The sequence below is a fragment of the Lacerta agilis genome, chromosome 12 (assembly GCF_009819535.1).
Source record: "Lacerta agilis isolate rLacAgi1 chromosome 12, rLacAgi1.pri, whole genome shotgun sequence".
NCBI classification, from domain to species: Eukaryota; Metazoa; Chordata; class Lepidosauria; order Squamata; family Lacertidae; genus Lacerta; species Lacerta agilis.
Genome location: NC_046323.1, coordinates 19,461,178 through 19,480,098, shown reverse-complemented (window position 1 = coordinate 19,480,098; position 18,921 = coordinate 19,461,178). Strand labels below are relative to the sequence as shown.

At 41.4% G+C, this 18,921-nt stretch overlaps 1 protein-coding gene across 11 annotated transcripts in view; it reads right to left on the bottom strand.

Annotated features, from left to right (window-relative positions):
• Window positions 1-18,921, bottom strand: part of TBC1D5 (TBC1 domain family member 5) — a 289,347-nt gene that overhangs the window by 141,244 nt on the left and 129,182 nt on the right. For all 11 annotated transcript variants that reach the window (XR_004427683.1, XM_033166096.1, XM_033166095.1 and 8 more), the window contains exons 5-9: window positions 9,255-9,363; window positions 7,935-8,024; window positions 7,771-7,842; window positions 4,029-4,096; window positions 1,600-1,702 (exon numbers count right to left, since the gene is read on the bottom strand). Coding sequence is in view for 10 of the 11 variants with exons in the window: in XM_033166096.1 (XP_033021987.1) it covers window positions 1,600-1,702; window positions 4,029-4,096; window positions 7,771-7,842; window positions 7,935-8,024; window positions 9,255-9,363 (442 nt within the window). In the remaining variant the exon portion in view is untranslated. The remainder of the gene's footprint in view (window positions 1-1,599; window positions 1,703-4,028; window positions 4,097-7,770; window positions 7,843-7,934; window positions 8,025-9,254; window positions 9,364-18,921) is intronic.

Below are 18,921 nucleotides of genomic sequence, written 5' to 3'. Positions count from 1 at the left end.
GAAAATACCATTAACATTGAGGACTGCAGACCCTGTATTTCAGTGATTTTGTCCCTACCAAGAGGGCCTATGCTCAGCTTTACAGCATTTGTGCTGCAGACCCTTTCGCAGCTGTATGAAGCTACTGAGGCATCCCTGGATTTGGTCTAAGGTGATATCAGTTAGCAAATGAAATCAATTCCTATTTTTCTTTTACATTCAATACAAGTAGAATGGCAGCACTGCTTAACCCGTGTCTGGGATGAAGTAGTAGACTAGATGAAGGGACTAGATGAAGGTCAGTAACACTAAGTTAATTCTAAACAGCTAGACAAAACCAGATTTTTTAACACTAGGAATGCGTTATTGCGGCTTTCCCCAACCTGATGCCCTCCAGATATTGCTGGACTCCAGTACCCATTGGCCCCAACCAGCATGGGCAATGGTCTGGGACGATGGGAGTTGTAATCCAACAACATTTGGAGGGTAGAAATCCACAGAACTAAAATGATGAAGGTATTATGTGCTGCAGAATAGCTGGGAACAGATATGCTTCACTGTATGCATTTAAAGTTAAACTAGTTTTGTTGATAAACAACTTCTACTCAACTATACAACTTAGCCTTTGGCTGAAAACATTATTTTTCTTTTAAAAAAAACATTGCCGGATAAATTCACATTCCGACTTTTCAAGCAACTTACTCCAGAAGAATCATTTTAAGATTGTTAAAATTCTTCTGAAGTGCATGCTCAGCTTGAAAGCGTTTATATTTTCAACAACATGAGATACACTAATTAAAAAGATCAACTGAATTTACAAATGAATTCATTTGTATCATTTCTGCAGGCCTAACATGAACACTGCTGAAAAGTCTTTTTTTACCAGTAATCTGTTTCAAACTTTTTTCTGCAAGTCTGCGGCACTTGTACACTATTGGTAAATATATCTTAAATTGCTTGCATCATATTCCATGGTATTCTCTTGTTCCATGCACAGACAAAATGGCATTCATTTATTTTTTACTTGACTAAACAGGTCCATACTTTGGGTTGGATTCAGACAAAGTTACTTATACTTAGCTCTCACTGAAATCAATATGAGTGCAGTTAGGTCATGACTAACTTATCCTATTAATTTCAGTGAGACTCAATATAAACTTATCCAGTTCACCTGGTAGTAAGGTTTACTAAATTTAATGAGATTTACTTCTGAATTGACATCTGTAGGAATCTGTTGTTAGTCTTGATCTAATCCATTTGCAGAAGATAAACAATTGTCCCTTTGGTACATATATTTTTAATTTATGAAGAGCAGCAGAGAAAGCTTTCATTAGTTAATAAGTAATAAAAAGTTTTTAACCTTTAAAAAGTTGGAAGTAGGATTTAACAGCATTGAAGAAAACAATCTGAGGGAATGTCTTATCTTGAGTAGGGAGCATATGTGCCTGAATGGTTTGCTTTCTTTACCACACAGCTAACAAGCAGTTCTTTGATTGCCTGAGCCATCACACACAACTTTGGAGATAATAAAACCTATATTATTGTTCAATCAATTGTCAAGCGTGTAGCAGGGAAAAAACGTTGAGGCAATGGATACCACCTGTACGATAGTTTCATTACCTGTTTGTAAAGTAACTGCTCATTTTCCCGAGCATAACAGAAAAGAACATCTGTAAGAATCTTTCTCACACTCTCTTCTTGGAAATACTGCATTTCAGGAAACCTGAAAAAGAAAAAAGAAAAATACATCACTTATACATACACCACAAAGCTTACTAATATGTCTTCGGTTTCCTGATTCCCAGTCTTTTAAAAAGCAGTCTTACAATCTTTTATCTTTCTTCCACTCCACAAAGCTCTTACAGGTATCATATTTATCTTTTAAATATTGTTATAAATGACACGTTATTAACTATATTACTTAGAATAGTTCACTGCTTTACACAGGTGGATTTCTGAGAGTGATATCAGCTGGGAGCAAAACTGCATCGACATGTGATTTGTGTGAGATACAAGTGAAAGAACAGCAATAAAGAATAAAAATATCAGTTCTATAAGGACAGTCAGACATAGAATGATGGCAGCCTGTTCACATTTACATGGAAGCAAGTACAACAGAAATAAATTGTGTTTGCTTCCAATCAAACGTCTGGTCAGAATCAGGGAACAGGGCAGGTAGAAGATTCAGAAAGAAAATCTCCCCCCCCCCTCTCTCCGTGAGTATACACATAAAATGAATTCTAGTTAATAAGCAACTTTGTGAGTTCCTTCAGTTAGTTCACGAAAACTAACCAGTCATCCAGACCTTGTAAATAGTAAACTGAATTCTATGCCAAAGTGAGTGTAACATTCTTTTTACAATGCCTCCATTAACTAGCACAACTATCCAAACTTTAATTCCCCAATTATAACTTAGATAGTTATATAATCTTAAACATCCTGAACTATTCCCATTTAAAAACAAAAAATACCATCTGTGAAAATTAACATGAAAGCATACTTAGATTTTAATTATACATCTAACAGCATAAATGCATTTGAAAATACTGCTTTGGCACTGTCATACAAAATAAAGCAATAAGGGTTGTCAATATTTCCTGTGCATTGTTTTATTTTTTGCCTACCAATTCTATAAATGGAAAAGGTATCAAAATGAATTTTGCATTGTAAAACTCATGCAAACTATTTTGTCATCTCAACAGTAAAGAGTGATGCTACAACTGGAAAAGTAACATGCCATATAAGAAGTAATTGAGATGAATTGGAGCTACTCAGTGCAATCATTGTTCTAATTCTGACAAAATATTTTACGGAACTGAGTTCTAGCTTTGATAAGTTCCTTAACAGGAATGACCTAAGGGCTAAAGAGATGAAAGAATAATTACAATAGTAATAAGGAACATTTTTAAAAAGCATCTCCGACGACAGTAGGAAAGTAATACACAAAAATAGAAATGCTAAATTCCTCTAGATGAATGACATTTCTCACTAATTACACATCACTTTTTATTGATTAAGTGTTAAGAATTACAGAAAATCATCTGTTCAATCTTGTATTATAAACATAATTTAGTCACAAGATCTGTCAGTTCCTCTCATTCTTTTTTCTTTCTCACTGAAACCATTAAAAAAATTAATGCAATACCTCATAATATTAATTTACAATAAACCCACTTCAATGTCTCCAAGATGTCTCTTTGGGATTCGAAACCAAGAGAGACAATATTCCCTTATTGATCTAGATTATTTTGAATACTGTATTTTTCTTTAAGTGCCTGTCATTCTCTTGGGCAACCATCATGTCCATATTGTATCCTCCAAAGAACTGCTCTAAATTCTTATGAAGACCAGATTTTATCCAAAAAGTGATTTAGAACTTTGAAAAACTATTTAAATAAATGTGTGGTTCTGCGTGCTGTATCTGGCCCACTACCGCCTTTTACTGAACTCACGTGCATATGCTCTGCCAACAAGTACCAGCATATCTGTCAGATTTTATTTTGGGAGGTGAAAAAGGGAAGCAAAAGCTGACCACCATCTAGTTCCAGGTGTTCCAGCTGAGGTGGCCATACCCTTCCTTACCCTTCACCAAAGGGCTACCTACCGGTAAGTATCCTCTTGTCCTGAGGGAAGGAGAGAATGAGATTCAACCACCACCTTGCCCTAGCTTTCAAAAAGAATTTCCTCTTGTAAATGTCTTAGAACCATAGAATGGTGGAGTTGGAGGGCACCACAAGGGCTATCTCGTCCAACCCCCTGCAGTGCAGGAATCTTTTCGTCCAGCATGGGGCTCAAACCCACAACCCTGAGATTAGAAATCTTATGCTCTACCAACTGAGCTATCCCAAGCTCTTGACAGTACAGCATTAATTAACTGCTGCTGATTGTTTTAACATTTTTATCTAAACTGTTTTCTGAGGTCCACCTAAAAAGCAGTATATAAATATAGAATGAAAAATAATACCATGTAGGTGAGCTGGATGTTGCCTTACAGCCAAAGGTTGTCTTTCTACAGCAATGTAATTGTATTAATGTTTCACAACACTTACGTTCTTGTCACATCTTGTTCAATCATTCCTCGAAGTTCTTTATCTTGGAAAAATTTGTTCCAAAGACTCTGCAAAAGGGCAGACATTCATATGAAACATGGAATAAAACTGATAGTCTATGTAAAAAGTTTGTACACATTAGAAACATGTTGCATTTGGGCTGCTTAAAAGAAGGCAATATTAGTGAATATCAGACTTTGGGAGTTTTTCTCCTTTTGATCAAGCTGCATTTTTAAAAAAAGCCACACATGATTAGCTTTTTTCTATCATAGAATCTTAGAATTGGAAGGGGTCCCTGAAGGTCCTCTAGTCCAACCCCCTGCAATGCAGGAATAAGCAGGGGGCCCATATGGGGATCAAACCCACAACCCTGGCATTATCAGCACCACGTTCTAGCCAACTGAGCTAAACGTCATGGAACATAATATTACCATAGGTCCCCCGCCCCCCTATTTTTAGTTTGCATAAATACATTAAAACATTAGAAGTTGTAATGCTAAACATTTCTGGTGTGTTTTCTGCATCACTAAATGGTGACTTTTACATACACATATACTTTACAGGTTTTTTGTGGGGAAAAGGAAAGTTGCAATGCAATGATGTCACACCACATTCTTTGTATACCTAGACCAGAGGTGGCTAATCTGTGGACCTCCAGAATTAGCTGGACTCCATCTCCCATCATCCCTGACCACAGGTTATGTTGGTCAAGGTTGATGGGATTTAAGAGTCCAATAATAGCTGGAGGGCCACTGCTCCTGCCCTTGACTAGGGAAAAGAAGAAAAGGAGAGTCAAGGCTTCTTTCTTTGGTGACAGCCAAATGTCTCCTGCCATGTTTAAATCAACGTGATGGTGAATCTACAACAAAACATTTACAGAGCTGCTCAATAACTACCAGTATATTGTCCAATTAAGGCCAACAGCCATTCTTGAGATATTTTTACAATTCCACAGCTGCAAACATTTGCAGAAGGCCCTGATCAGTATTCATGCAAAGCTTAAATAAAATGGCTTAGCTCACTAGAAACTAACAGAAAGCGAGAAGCTTCCCAAAATGTCTGCGGGTACGTGGTCACTGGAGAGTCCAATATCGCCATCAAAGCACTGTATGTTGCTTTAAAAATAATATGACATGCTAGTTCAACATGCAATGTATCAACATTATTGGTTCCACTTGATATTCACTGGAAGAATTAATCATGGTATATTCAGCTGTTTTTAAAATTGCAGAAATGTTTAAATAAAAGAGCTGATGACTAACATTTATTTTAAATGAATAAGAACAGGTGGCAACTCTCAGAGAGAATGAAACAAAGTCCCAGCTCTGATCTCTTGCTCATCAAGACATCATCAGCTGAAAGTGATGAATACTCAGCATACTCCACTTTTGGAGAAGAGCATCTTCAGCTCCCTTTTCGTCTGTTTAGAGATGGTATATCAAGTGTCATAGGCTTCCTTCACTTGGCTACTTGAATAGTGGACCTAAAGGTGAATTTGAATAGAGGCTGAACAAAAAAAAAATTCACTAGATGCAAATGGGGAAAAGAACATCTATAGCTTGCATAAAACTGTGTATTTATATTGGGAGTGATAAGGGAGTGAGTTCACACAATACTGGATGATGCAGATACTGCAAGTGCAACAGGCTTGAAGGATTAAACACCCCCTTGCTTAATGGTTGTCAACCTGACATTAGATGCTTGGCCCAAGTAGGCCCTCAAAAAATCCACTTAGGAATCTTTTGAAATTGGACCCTGGTCTATGTCAAACTTTTGGATGTTGAATTTCTTACTGATGCTAACTCTGAATATACGCTGCCATTTGATTTATCTATTTTTTCCCTAGCTAATCATATTATAGTTCAGCGGTAGCCAATGTAGCATCTTCCATATGCTGTTGAACTCTCATAAACTCGATCATTGGGAATTATCCCTTATAGTAGTCATGACTAACTTGTCCCACTGATTTAAGTGAGGTTAAAGCATGTCTAAGAGGAAGGCACATTTGGCAAATCCTCACCATGATCAACTCCCCCCCCCCCCCGGAAACCTATGTCTCCACTGTGGAAGGATGTGTGAATCCATAATTGGCCAGTGGTGCCCCGCTAGACGAATGCCACGCTAGACGAAAAACTCGCTAGACGAACGGCATTCGCTAGCGGAAGGCTGCCCCGCAAGACAAAAAAGTCAATGGGGCTGCCTCGCAAGACGATTTTTTTTTTTTAGCGAAAACTAGCGGTTTTGCATTGGTGCTTCGCAAGACGAAAAAAATCGCTCTACGAAGACTCTCGCAGAATGAATTATTTTCGTCTAGCGAGGCACCACTGTACTGTGAACTATGATGGTAGGCCATGATACATTTAAGATTATACGGTGTTATCTAGTGCTATTTTTCTTGAAAAAGAGGTGTCAGAACTCACAATGATTGCATCCCACGTTCTCTTTAGAATGGCAATGGCACCCACCTGAAAGGTGTCAGAACTGAGTTCTGGTGAATTCCAGGTGACAAAAAGCCCTGGTGTTATCTCCTTTCCTTTGGATCAGGAGAACGCATGTTAACCACCTAAGCCAGGAACAGCAACCTTCGGCTCTCCAGATGTTTCGGACTACAATTCCCATCATCCCTGACCACTGGTCCTGTTAGCTAGGGATCATGGGAGTTGTAGGCCAAAACATCTGGAGAGCCGAAGGTTGCCTATGCCTGACCTAAGCTGAAACTATCTCCTTTGACTGTGACATTTCAGCTAGCTGTACAATGCAAACACTTTATCCTATAATGTAGTACAAAACAGTATTACTGAGTTCACCATGAGAGCAGGAATTTTGCTCCTCAAGAAGAAAACTGTGGAAATATGTTTTAAAGGTGCTATTGCACCTGTTTGTTTGTATTTACTTTAAGGTGTCCTTCCGCGTTAGGAAGGAAAGGCAAAGGATCCAGCAGGGAATTTGCTGCATGGATCCCTCCGCGTTTGGGAAAGGCGCGCCAATTTAGCCAATGTAACAGCCAATAGATGGTTTCCCGCCCTGAAACCAGCATAGAGACAAGGTTGTGATTGATTCATGTAAATGTTATGACGATGTTTGATTCCTTAATAAATAGCCTCTGCTCTCTGTAGCGTGGGTGGAGAACGTGTGAGACAAGCCAGAGAGAACATCGGTGCGTGACAAGCCAGAGAGAAACCAAAACCAAAACCAGCCGCACAGAGCAGTTGAGAGCTTCTTCACCATTGACTGCAGTCTCTTAGTTTTATTTCTTTTATTTAAAAAACTTTCATTTGGCATTCTAAGTTTTGGCCGCTACCTAGCTTAGCCTATCTTTCACTCCGGAGACCTCCGGAATCTTCAGAACCTTCAGATACCTGCAGAAAACCTTCGGAAACCTTCAGCAACCTTCAGAACTCACGACAACTACCTTCAGATCATAGCCAACGGACCCTTTCACGACACAGTGGGAGCAGGAACTCCGGGATTACTGGTCGTCCCATCTGCTGGCTATCCCCACAGAAAACAACCCACAAGCTGACATGACCTGGGTTGCAGCATTTTCAGAAAAAGAACTATTAGTGTCTAAAGACACTGCTGTTCCAGCATTTTCAGTGTCAAGGCACACCAAGCTGCAACCTCATTTCATCCCTTTTGGATTAGCTGTCCATATCAAGGATTCTTCTACTCTTTACTTGATGAAGAGCATTGAAAGTTTTATTGCAGGCTCCAGATATAATATAAACTAAGTTATAATTACCCCTTCATCCTGTGAAAGTGGGTTGTTGATCATCAAGTCTTGTTGTCCAGCTTTTCGAGGATTTGTAATATGCTGTGAATAGGAATTAAGACCTTTAGATTCTCTATTAGACATGCGGAAAATATTGAGGCAGAGGGAAGGAAATATGTCTGGGTTCAACTTACTATTTCTTTAATCTTGTTATACAGTGTTCTTAATTTTGTTGTTTTACTGATCCATTGATTTCTGTCAGAGGGGAGAACATTCAGAAACAGCTGCAGATCAATGAAACATTGGTTGGTTAGAAAGACAAGCAAGTTATATTGATATAGTGACACTATTTGGAGCTTTGGTATTTCGTGATAGGATATAGTAAACTGAAATAACCATGGTATGCCTGCTCAAAGGATTCACTGAAAGGCATCTGCCAAAGATGTTAAGCCATCAAACAGGATCCTCTTTAATACTTCTTGTGCAGTATCTTTGCTATATTTTACATCATATTGTGATATCTAATGTGATATTGTAAATAAGCTGCTTCAACAGGTTAATTATATATCCTGACAGACGGTACCTGCTTCACCTGTCAGCTCCACAGACTCCTTGCCTGTTGGCAATTGACCTGAGCAGCCCCTCCTACTTTGCTTAACCCAATCCTATAGGAAGGTTGCTTAGGGTTCTGTAAGGACGTTCAGTGGTTGCTCATGAGAAATCAGCCAAACGCAGAACTTCTAAAACTAAGTTCTTTATTGTGCAAAATATTTACAGTGGAGCAAAAGTTCAACCGTCCATCTCATTCCTCTGCAGAGTCCAGGAATGAACCCTTCCGGTTCTTTGTCCAGCAAAAGAGGTGCGGGATTCTGAACCCCCGCCTCCCCCTTCCACGTCTTTCCTGTCTGCGACTTCGGAGCGTGGGAAACTGTCCCTGTTCCCCGCTCTCCCCTTGGTGCTCAGGCTCTGCGATCTGCTCACAGCCCCTGCGCCGACTTCCTGCCTCCAACTCCCCCTCCCCACTGGAGGAATGGTCGCTTCCTCCTGAGGAGGGGGAGGACGAGCTGGTGAACAACGGAGGAGGTTCCTGGTACTTCAAACGATCCCGGGATGTTACCTGCCGTGGGGAGGGGGGTTTCCTGACAGGTTCTTATAGTCTCATCTCATAAAAAGAAAAGCATACACGGAACTATTTTAAAAGCAGGGATGACTGATAAATCCTGACTAAAGATCTTAAAGATTAGTTGCACTTTCAGTGAAAAAATACGACTTTCATAAAAAAATTCACAATGAAGCATGCCCAAGTGAAATATAATTGACATAAATCCTTCAATACGAACAGTAATTTAGTTGCAAGGTATTTCAAATCATTAATTGTTCTGTGAATTATAAAAATCAACAGAAGAACATTGGGATGAAATCTTTCAAAATTCAGTTGACTCTTTACACCAGCAATCTTCAAGTGCATCAGGTACATTACAACTACAAGCTGTAAATAAATATTTTCTTCTTACCTTCCAACAAACACTACGGAACCTGCTGCTTCTCAGCTGCCCATTAATCCCCTTCAGCCGTATTGTTGCCAAGTAATTGTTGTTTACAAATAATTCTTCCCATTCTTTGCTACATGGAATGAACAGGGGGGGGGAAGAACTTTTAAAAATTATTATTAAAGACTTAGCTGACTGTGAAGCAATATAACATGAAGTAATTTTGGGTAAACAAAAGGAAAGGAAGTTTTAAATGTATATATTTAGCAGTGTGCTATTTCTAAACGCATGGTTGTCTTTTTGGACACATTTCTTCCCTGGATTTAATGAATATGTAGATCACTATAATTATGCCAGCTACTGAAATTCATAATGTCTGTGGAGGCTATTCCATTTCCTCTAAAATGTTGGTACTGCAGTTCAGTGAATAAACAAGAAAAATGAATATTAATATAAGCACATTTGGGTTTCAACCATAGATAAAGCAGTACCTATTTGAAAGAATACCTAATTTCAAAATATGGTACAAGGAAGTATAGTGTTGACTATTACTTCTGCACATGACACATTTCCCTAAATGAAGCCTCTTTTCTACATAACGTCAAGCTGGGCAGTTAAGCATAATAGAAGATGACTTCCGTTAACTTTTAGTGCTGTTTACTATTGCAGTCTCTTCCACTTCTTTCTACATGATCAGTCTTAAAAATTTAACAGGTGCTAGCAAATTTTTTAAAAATAAATTTTAAAAAACCCCTCACTGTATAAACTGTTAAAGGCAAGCTTGAGTACCTTGCAGTACCTACGGCTGACTAGATAAACAACCTAAATATGCCTCCTAGGCACAAAGACACCAGGGGCCTAACACCTGTGCTTCATTAATGTACAAGTAAATCTACTCTACTGGGAAACAATTGGAAATTAATTGTCCCAAACCATTTAGTGAATTTGAATACAAGAATTAAACTATATTTTCTCTATTTTCCACTGAACTGAATCTCTAGAACAATACCACCCACCTGAGGATCTAAAGTGAAATAGCCCAAAGACTTCATTGAGTCGCTGAATTAACAAATATAATTTGAGTAAAACAAAAACAAAGACAAACTAAAACTCCTTCTCACCAGGTATTTACATAAGCAAAATCAGAGATTCCTTGGTTTGTGGGAGAGGGTGAAGGTAGGTCATGATGTAAAACCAGGCTATGCCTCAGTTGCCACATTTGGTGAAAGTTAAAGGTTTATTGTTTTTCTTCCTCAGATAAAAGTATGAATGGTAACTCAGACCAAACATTGGTTACAGTTCTTGATTTGTTTGGAGCAAGACAAACCATGAGGCTGGGTTCAAACACAAAGCTAACTACAACTTGGCTCAAAGTGGTGCCTCAGCAGTAGAAGGAAGCAGCTACTATCGCCTTTGCTACTGACCTGTCCATTTGCTCATTCGTGCAAATGGTTTGCCTCAGTGTTCCACAAGAACCAGGTCACTTCTAGGATTCCAAACTGGGCAATGTACTTGTTGGACAAAGTAATGTGCAACTCCTAGAAAAACTTTTGCAGGCTAAGCTTTGTTCTGATCAAGCAAATACAATAGAATAAAGAATCCAGACATACCGTATATCGTGGCGTATAAGACGACTTTTTAAGCCCGAAAAATCTTCTCTGAAGTCGGGGGTCGTCTTGTACGCCGGCAACATCATGCGATGTGACCCGGAGTTCCGCCCCGCCACTGGCTGCATGGAGCCTCTCCCCGGCGCTCCAGCCGCAACCGCTGCCTCAGCCGCCATGGAGCCCGGGCTGGGCGTGGGCGGCAAGCGCGGAGGCTTCCTGTGCGGCGACGGGGAGGTTCTCCCCGCTGCCCCAGGCGTCGCTGCCGCCGCCTCAGCAGCCATGGAGGCCGTCCTGCGCTTCAGCGGCAAGCGCGGAGGCCTCCTTTGGGGCGACGGGGAGGTTCTCCCCGCTGCCCCAGGCGTCACTGCCACCGCCTCAGCAGCCGTGGAGGCCATCCTGCGCTTCAGCGGCAAGCGCGGAGGCCTCCTTTGGGGCGACGGGGAGGTTCTCCCCGCTGCCCCAGGCGTCGCTGCCGCCGCCTCAGCAGCCGTGGAGGCCGTCCTGCGCTTCAGCGGCAAGCGCGGAGGCCTCCTTTGGGGCGACGGGGAGCTTCTCCCCGCTGCCCCAGGCGTCGCTGCCGCCGCCTCAGCAGCCGTGGAGGCCGTCCTGCGCTTCAGCGGCAAGCGCGGAGGCCTCCTTTGGGGCGGCAGGGAGCTTCTCCCCGCTGCCCCAGGCGTCGCTGCCGCCGCCTCAGCAGCCATGGAGGCCGTCCTGCGCTTCAGCGGCAAGCGCGGAGGCCTCCTTTGGGGCGACGGGGAGCTTCTCCCCGCTGCCCCAGGCGTCGCTGCCGCCGCCACAGCAGCCGTGGAGGCCATCCTGCGCTTCGGCGGCAAGCGCGGAGGCCTCCTTTGCGGCGACGGGGAGGTTCTCCCCGCTGCCCCAGGCGTCGCTGCCGCCGCCTCAGCAGCCGTGGAGGCCATCCTGCGCTTCAGCGGCAAGCGCGGAGGCCTCCTTTGGGGCGACGGGGAGGTTCTCCCCGCTGCCCCAGGCGTCGCTGCCGCCGCCTCAGCAGCCATTGGGGCCGCTGTGCGCTTGGGCGGCAAGCGCGGAAATCTCCTGTGTGGCGCGGGGGACGCTCTCCCCGCCGCTGCCGCCGCCTCAGCAGCCATGGATCCCGGGCTGGGTGAGTATACCCCAAACTCTGTTTTTTCACATAAAAAGTTGGGGGGGTCGTCTTATACGCCGAGTCGCCTTATACGCCGCGATATACGGTATGTTTAAAAGAATTGAGGCATACATCAACATACTTTACAAAACTATTCTGATCTGATAAACGACATAAAAGAAGAAAAGGCGGAAAGCAGAAACCACTGTCGCCAGCTATTTGTTCTGTGGAAGGAATAAACACACCTAATAAAAATGTGTGTTTTACCAAGTCTTCTATCTAGAAAAAATGGTTTTTGCACAGCATAGTGTCTGAAACTTTTATGGGAAATTTAGCAGAAATGTAAGAGTTGCAGATTAGTAATGCCAGCCAGAGACGTTAAAGCCTGGCCTCAGAAACAGGAAGAGCTTCAGCATTAGGACTGCAGGTGCCAAGATCAACCAGATAAACACTGTTATCTATAATTACTTCATTTTTAGCTTAAATCACAGGTAATGAGGGAACTCAGTCTCGAAAAGGCAATTAAGAACTGTACACAGTCTTTCTGCTTTTTGTACAAAGAAAAATATTTTAGAAATTGTTCAAAGATTCATCCATTTTAATTCTCATATATATATATATATATATATATATATATATATATATATATATATATATATATATATATATATATATAAAATAACATTCAAATAATTACTAGTAGTACAAAGGCAAACAGTTTACATGCATGTAGGAAATATTTGTTACTGACATTGGTTAAAATAATGAACCACAAAGACATACAACCATCTAGAAAAGTTAAAAATTATCCAATATATCATTTAAGTATCCCTGGTATTTTTATTATGTGATCATTTCATAATTTACATAAAACTTTATGTACAAATAGTTTATATGTGTACATTTAACAACAAGAAACCAGTTATTCCTCATATACAAAAACAATCTAACAAGTTAAAATAATCTCATGCTCTGTGAGAAGGCAGGTGAGGGGCCACAGAATCGAGAAGAACGACTCCATGGTAGAGATTGCAGTCTGCCGGCCAAATGGCACATCTCCAGGACAGCAGTGAAAAGCTTCACTGATGCCACTGTCCGACTAGCAATGTCCTGTGGGTGGTGGGGGTCAAAACAGGACATTCTGAAGGTGTGTGAGAGGAGACGACAGCTTTGCAGAATCCTAAGCCCCTTCACTCTCCCAAAAGGCTTCACAAGAGGCCTCAAAACCATGTCAGTTCTGGAGCTGGCATAATTTATTCCCACCCACTGCAGTCAGTGGAAGGGAGCAGGGAGAAAAATGGAACAGGGGAGGCCACTCACATCTCCCACTCTGACCCACCATGAGTCATCAGGGATTTGAATAAGGCAGTTGCTTCCTATAGAATCTGTGCCCCCTGCTCCCCTGCAATAGATCACTCAGCTAATCTCTCTGGTTCTCTAGTGCTTAGAAGTCTTGAATTTTTGGCAGAGGAATTTAATAAACAGCAAAGAGTGAAGTGGCTTTTAAGTATCAATGTTCAGCATATGGTTGTCAAGGGTTGAGGGTGGAGGTGATGAAGCATCTATTTTTTTTTCTTAAATTGACATTTCTCATCTGATTGACAGAGATAGGCATTTCAGTCCAACTTTAATTCAGATACTGGGTGCAAATATCCAGAACATGGAAAGCCAACATGCTGCTCTTGAAATATTTTGGGCTACAACTCCCATCATACCTGGCCATTGGCCATGTGGCTGGGTCTCATGGGAGCTGTAGTCCAATATAAATCTGAAGACTACCACATTGTCAGCTTCCACCTTTCTATATCAATGGTAGCCAAAGAGCCAAACATGAATCAAACTGGAACTACTTTTGCCCCATTGTCACAAATGTAGGGCACGGGATCAGAATTGAATCTGATGATGTGACCTAAACACACTAGGGAGCAAGCAATACTGAATATAATCCACTTCTGAGTAAACATACACAGGATTGCACTGTAAGACACTAAAACTTTCAACAAGATGCAGTCCCCAAACCATTTAATGTGCTCGATGCTAACAACAGACGATGGGTTGCCAAAATTTTTGGACAAGTGAGCAACAATTTTGAATGTTGACGGTTAAGCCAGAGTCAGTCACAGAATGGCTGCCATGGAAGCATCACATAACACAATATTAGAGAGGTTGCTGCTTCTTTGATCCCACACCCCTGGCCCGACAACCTCATGCTTACCATGAGAAGTCGGCAATGTCCTGCTAGCCCTGACTGAAGATACAACTGTTAAGGCTCAAGAACCATTTTTCTCATTGCCAATCCTGTACAAACTTATCTGGGATCAAGTCTCATTAAACACAAAGGGACTTCCTTCTGAATAGGCATGTGTAGCATTAAGATAATGTTTTATTATTAATAAGTGCTTGGCTTTAAGTCCTGCATAGCATGAGGCATGCCTCAGCCTTTTAGCAAAGTTTTCACATTTGTATTTGCTATTGGAGGGAGGAGGGTTAACATCCACACAACTTGTTTAGCTGTATTTGTGCAGAAAATAACTTCTAGGGACTACCTGTTCTCAGATGAACCCACCACAGGAAATATGGATCCTGGTTACTAGGCAAAAAGGAAGAACGAACTACGGAGATACAAAGGACTTATTTCAAAGGAGTAAGATGAAGCAGGAGAAAAATGAAAGCTGCAGGTATTTAGGACCTGAGGGATTCCTACTGCCTGCTGTCTAAACTACTCATTTATGGATTATACCTCTGGCTTCAGCTTTCCTCTGAAGTCAGGTACTTGTGCATGTGGGTTGGACAGATCTGATTTTCCATGTGCCCTTTTGTGCACATTAGTTCACACATGGGAACTTTCAACTGAATTCTATTTCAATGTTTCTCATTTACACTAGTGGGCTGCACCTGATGAGATGTAACGGCACTGTGTGTTGCACCCTAAACCCTTCTCCCCTCAAGGACTACTTCCCAACTCTCCCTACATTTCAGATTGTTGAGATCCACTGTGGGCATATGCACATATATTTGTTTACCTGTGCATGTGACATTTTTATTTTTCAGATACAAATTTTCTGATATATCAGATTTGCACAGAAAGTGAGTTTAAAAAGTGCACAAATGTGTGTGTTGTGGCCAGACATACCTAGGAACGTCACACCAACAGAAAGGGGGGGGTGATAGATGGCACTCAGATGGGTGAAATAGACAAATTGTTTCAATAGTGTCATGTGATGCAATAGTTGCAAACACTATTCTCTGATAAAAAGAAAAATAACTTTAAAATCTATTAACTGCAGAGTTACTGAAAGATTCTGGCACCTTTGTCTGCTACAGGATACTTGAAACTAAAATTCTAGTATTTGCAATCATCTGCAGACTCCCGAACTACTAAACTTGGCCAACAACTTGCTTGTGGTTCTGCAGCAGATGTTCTTGCTTTTAGGTCACTAAAAACCTTATGGACTAGTTTCACTCTCCAAGGAGGAAGTGCCAGCATGATTAAGATCTGAAAAAGCACAACTCAACACCACCAGAAGCATGGTGCCATTTATCTGTCAATTTCAGTCACACTGGCACAAAGATGATTTGAGCTTGGAGTTTAAATGAATCCTGATAGCATTATTGCAGTGCATTACTTAGGCCCACTGTGCTTAAGAACTTTTAATAAATATTTTAATTCACACTCACTTTAGTAATGAACAATGGCCATCTGTGTGTGTGAGATGGTACTTGTTAAACTTTAAAAACCCACGACAAAGACATTAACATAAAGCACATAAGATATTAAAGGAATGGTGGGATTTATCAGAATAAATGGAGCTGTTTCGAAATTATAGCTACAGAAGAGAAATGACTCCAAAACACGAATTATTATTTTTCTATTTACTTTTTTTTTTTTTTACTATTTTTTGCTTCTTAGAAAAACTTCCATGAATGCTTCCACTAAAGTGGCTTGTAGAAATAAGAGATGAAGAGGCAACGGCTCCAGATTTCTGGTTCTTTCCCTCTGTTGACAATATTAAAGGTCAAAGGCAAGAAGCAGTTCTTTAGCTCTCTCCATGCAGAGGTGTTGCGTGTAGGAACCGGTTCCTGCCATCTCTGCTTGTCCTAGAAGGTGGAGATTCTTAAGCACCAAGGTACTCTATGGCAGTGATGGCTCCCTGCATATCCTGGTCATAGAAACCAAGTCTCTCCTGGGTCTATTCCGTACTCGGGTTCTAAGCAAGGGAGCAACAACTATGTGATCGACCACAATAGCAGAGAGCTAACATATGGTGGCACAAGGTGGGCTGCTCATACTGTCTTCTGTCTCTGACCTTTGTTTCATCCACTAATATCCCTTTAAGGCAGGAGACAGAGTCAATCATATTGCACACATGAATGGCTGTATTTCCAGGTCTACCATTTCTCACATGTCTGTGACTGAAGTTATTAGATCTCACTAGAATTACAGTATAAGAAGGCATTATAAGAGAAGTCCTCTTGTTTGAATGGGGTAAGTAACAGGAAGCAGAGATTAGGAATAAATGGACAGTTTTTTCCAATGGAGGAATGAAGAAAGTGCTGATGATACAAAATTGTTCAGGGTCATTAACACAGGAATGGATGGTGAAGAGCTCCAAAAGGACCTCTTCAAACCCAGTGAATGGGCGGGGGAAAGGCAAATGTGATTCAGTGTAAACTAGCGTAAAGTGATGGCTGTCAGAGCAAAAAACAACTTAATTTCACATATACGCTTGTGAGGTCTAAACTGGCAGTGACTGACCAGGAACGAGACCTTGGGGTTGCAGTGAAGATGTTGACTGAGTGTGCAGCAGGTGTGGAAAACGCAAATTCCATGCTGGGGTCATTAGGAAAGGAATTTCAAATAAAGCTGCCAATATTATAACGTCGTTAATACAAATCTATGGTGTGGCCACATTTGGAATACTGTGTACAGTTCTGGCTGCCTCACGTCAGAAAGGGTATTGTAGAGTTGGAAAAGGTTCAGAAAAGGGCAGCCAAAATGATCAAGCAGAAACTTCCCCATGAGGAAAGGCTGCAGCACCGGGGGCTTTTTGGTTTTGATAAGAGACCAGTAGAAGGTGACATGATAGAAATATATAAAATTATGCATGGCGTGGAGAAAGTGGATCAAGAAAAGGTTTTCATCCTCTTTCACAACACTAGAACTTTGGGACATCCAATGAAGCTGAATTTTGGAGGACAGACAAAATAAAGTACTTCTCCACATAGCACATAGTTAAACTATGGCATTCACTCCCACAGGAGACAGGGATGGCTACCAACTTGGATGGCTTTAAAAGAGGATTACAGAAATTCAAGGAAGTCAAGGCTACCACTAGCAGCTAGCCACAATGGCTATGCTCTGCCTCCACAGTCAGGGGCAGTATGCTTCTGAATACCAGCTGCTATAGACCGCAGAAGGAGAGAATGCTCTTGTGCTTGCGTCCTGCTTGCAGGCTTCCCATAGGCACCTGGTTAGCCACTGTGAGAACAGGATGCTGGACTACATGGGTCACTGGCCTGATCCAGTAGTCTCTTCTTATGTTCTTAACCCTTTCCAAAGGCTGCTTTTTTGTTAGAGCTCTTCTTTGTGCAAACACTATTATCTAATTTTATTGCAATATGCTGAACAGGTGTTTCATAAAACAGAATCATTCTCTGATGCACCTGGAGATAATTCGGAATTGTAGACTAAATCTGTCCATTTAATTGGGAGGGAAATACTGCAATAATTTAATAAATATGGACAAGGGAGAGACAGAAAGAGTAATTCCTCCAACAAACATGCCAAAACTCAAGCACTTCTCTCTTCAGCTTGAAATTTGTGTTTCTACTGTGACGTGGATGATGTAGCATACAGTCCTCCCCCTAATTATACAGCCAGCATAGATCTCTCTCCACCACTCTGTGGACCACAGCTTTTAAGAAGCAAGCAAAAGTGGAAAGCTGTGGTCCACAAAGTGGAGGGGAGAGACCTATGCTGGCAATAATCCCTGCCCAGTCCAATGTGGATGGTTGTGACAATGTACAACGAGCAGAGCAAAAATCTCCATGGGAACTTGCTGTAAGGAAGTGACAAACCTAGATCTACAGAGAAACCAAATGACCCCTTAGTCATCCAACATAAAAGCTTATGTGGAACAGGGAAACATAAAAAAGGTAGAGAGAAGAAACATCTATTGGCTTTGTCCCTGCCTAAGCTGTAGCACTCTAAAACAAACAGCACCCTAAAATGGAAGGGTTCTACTACTCCTGCCCCCTAAAAAATGAACATGGCTGTGATCATTGCACCAGGAGCAGGGTTGAAGGGAAAGCAAAAGGAGCCATATACAATTTTTTAATGGCTCGTTTCCCTTCAAAATAAAGACCACAATATTTCCAGGAACACTTCCACTTTTAAGAAAATAGAGGAAAACACCATATTGCTTTCAGTCTGGTTTGCAAACCAAGTGGATCTACTCAGCAAGGATATACATAATTATGAATACAGTTCCATTCACATGTGCAAGCATTCAGTTGCATAAGCGATCCTTGATTGAAAAACACTGAGATCCATTGTTGAGACACTCAACAAGCAGGTTCTCTCTTACATTTTTTCTTGTCTCGTGCTGGCATGAAACTCATGTAACACTAAGATAAACCATGATGCTGAAGTGTGAATGAGCAAGCAGAAAGAAAAGAAAAGCAGCTAAGCCATAGTTTGGCTGAGTGTTGCATTCAAAGTTAGGCTTATGGTTTGTCTCGCTCAAACTGTAGCTGGGGATTGCTCTTGGCCCAACACCTGTGGCTTGCTTGAAGCAAGGACAAACCACAAAACTGAGTTTAGATGTAGTACGAAGCCAAGCTAGTCTAAGTTCTAGGTGGAATGGTAGCAACAAGACTAGGTGAGGAGCAAAGCAGCCACAATTTTTCCTCTGACTGCCTGTGTGCTTGCTCATTCACACTTAGCCATGGTTTGACTTACAATTGCGTGTGAACTGGC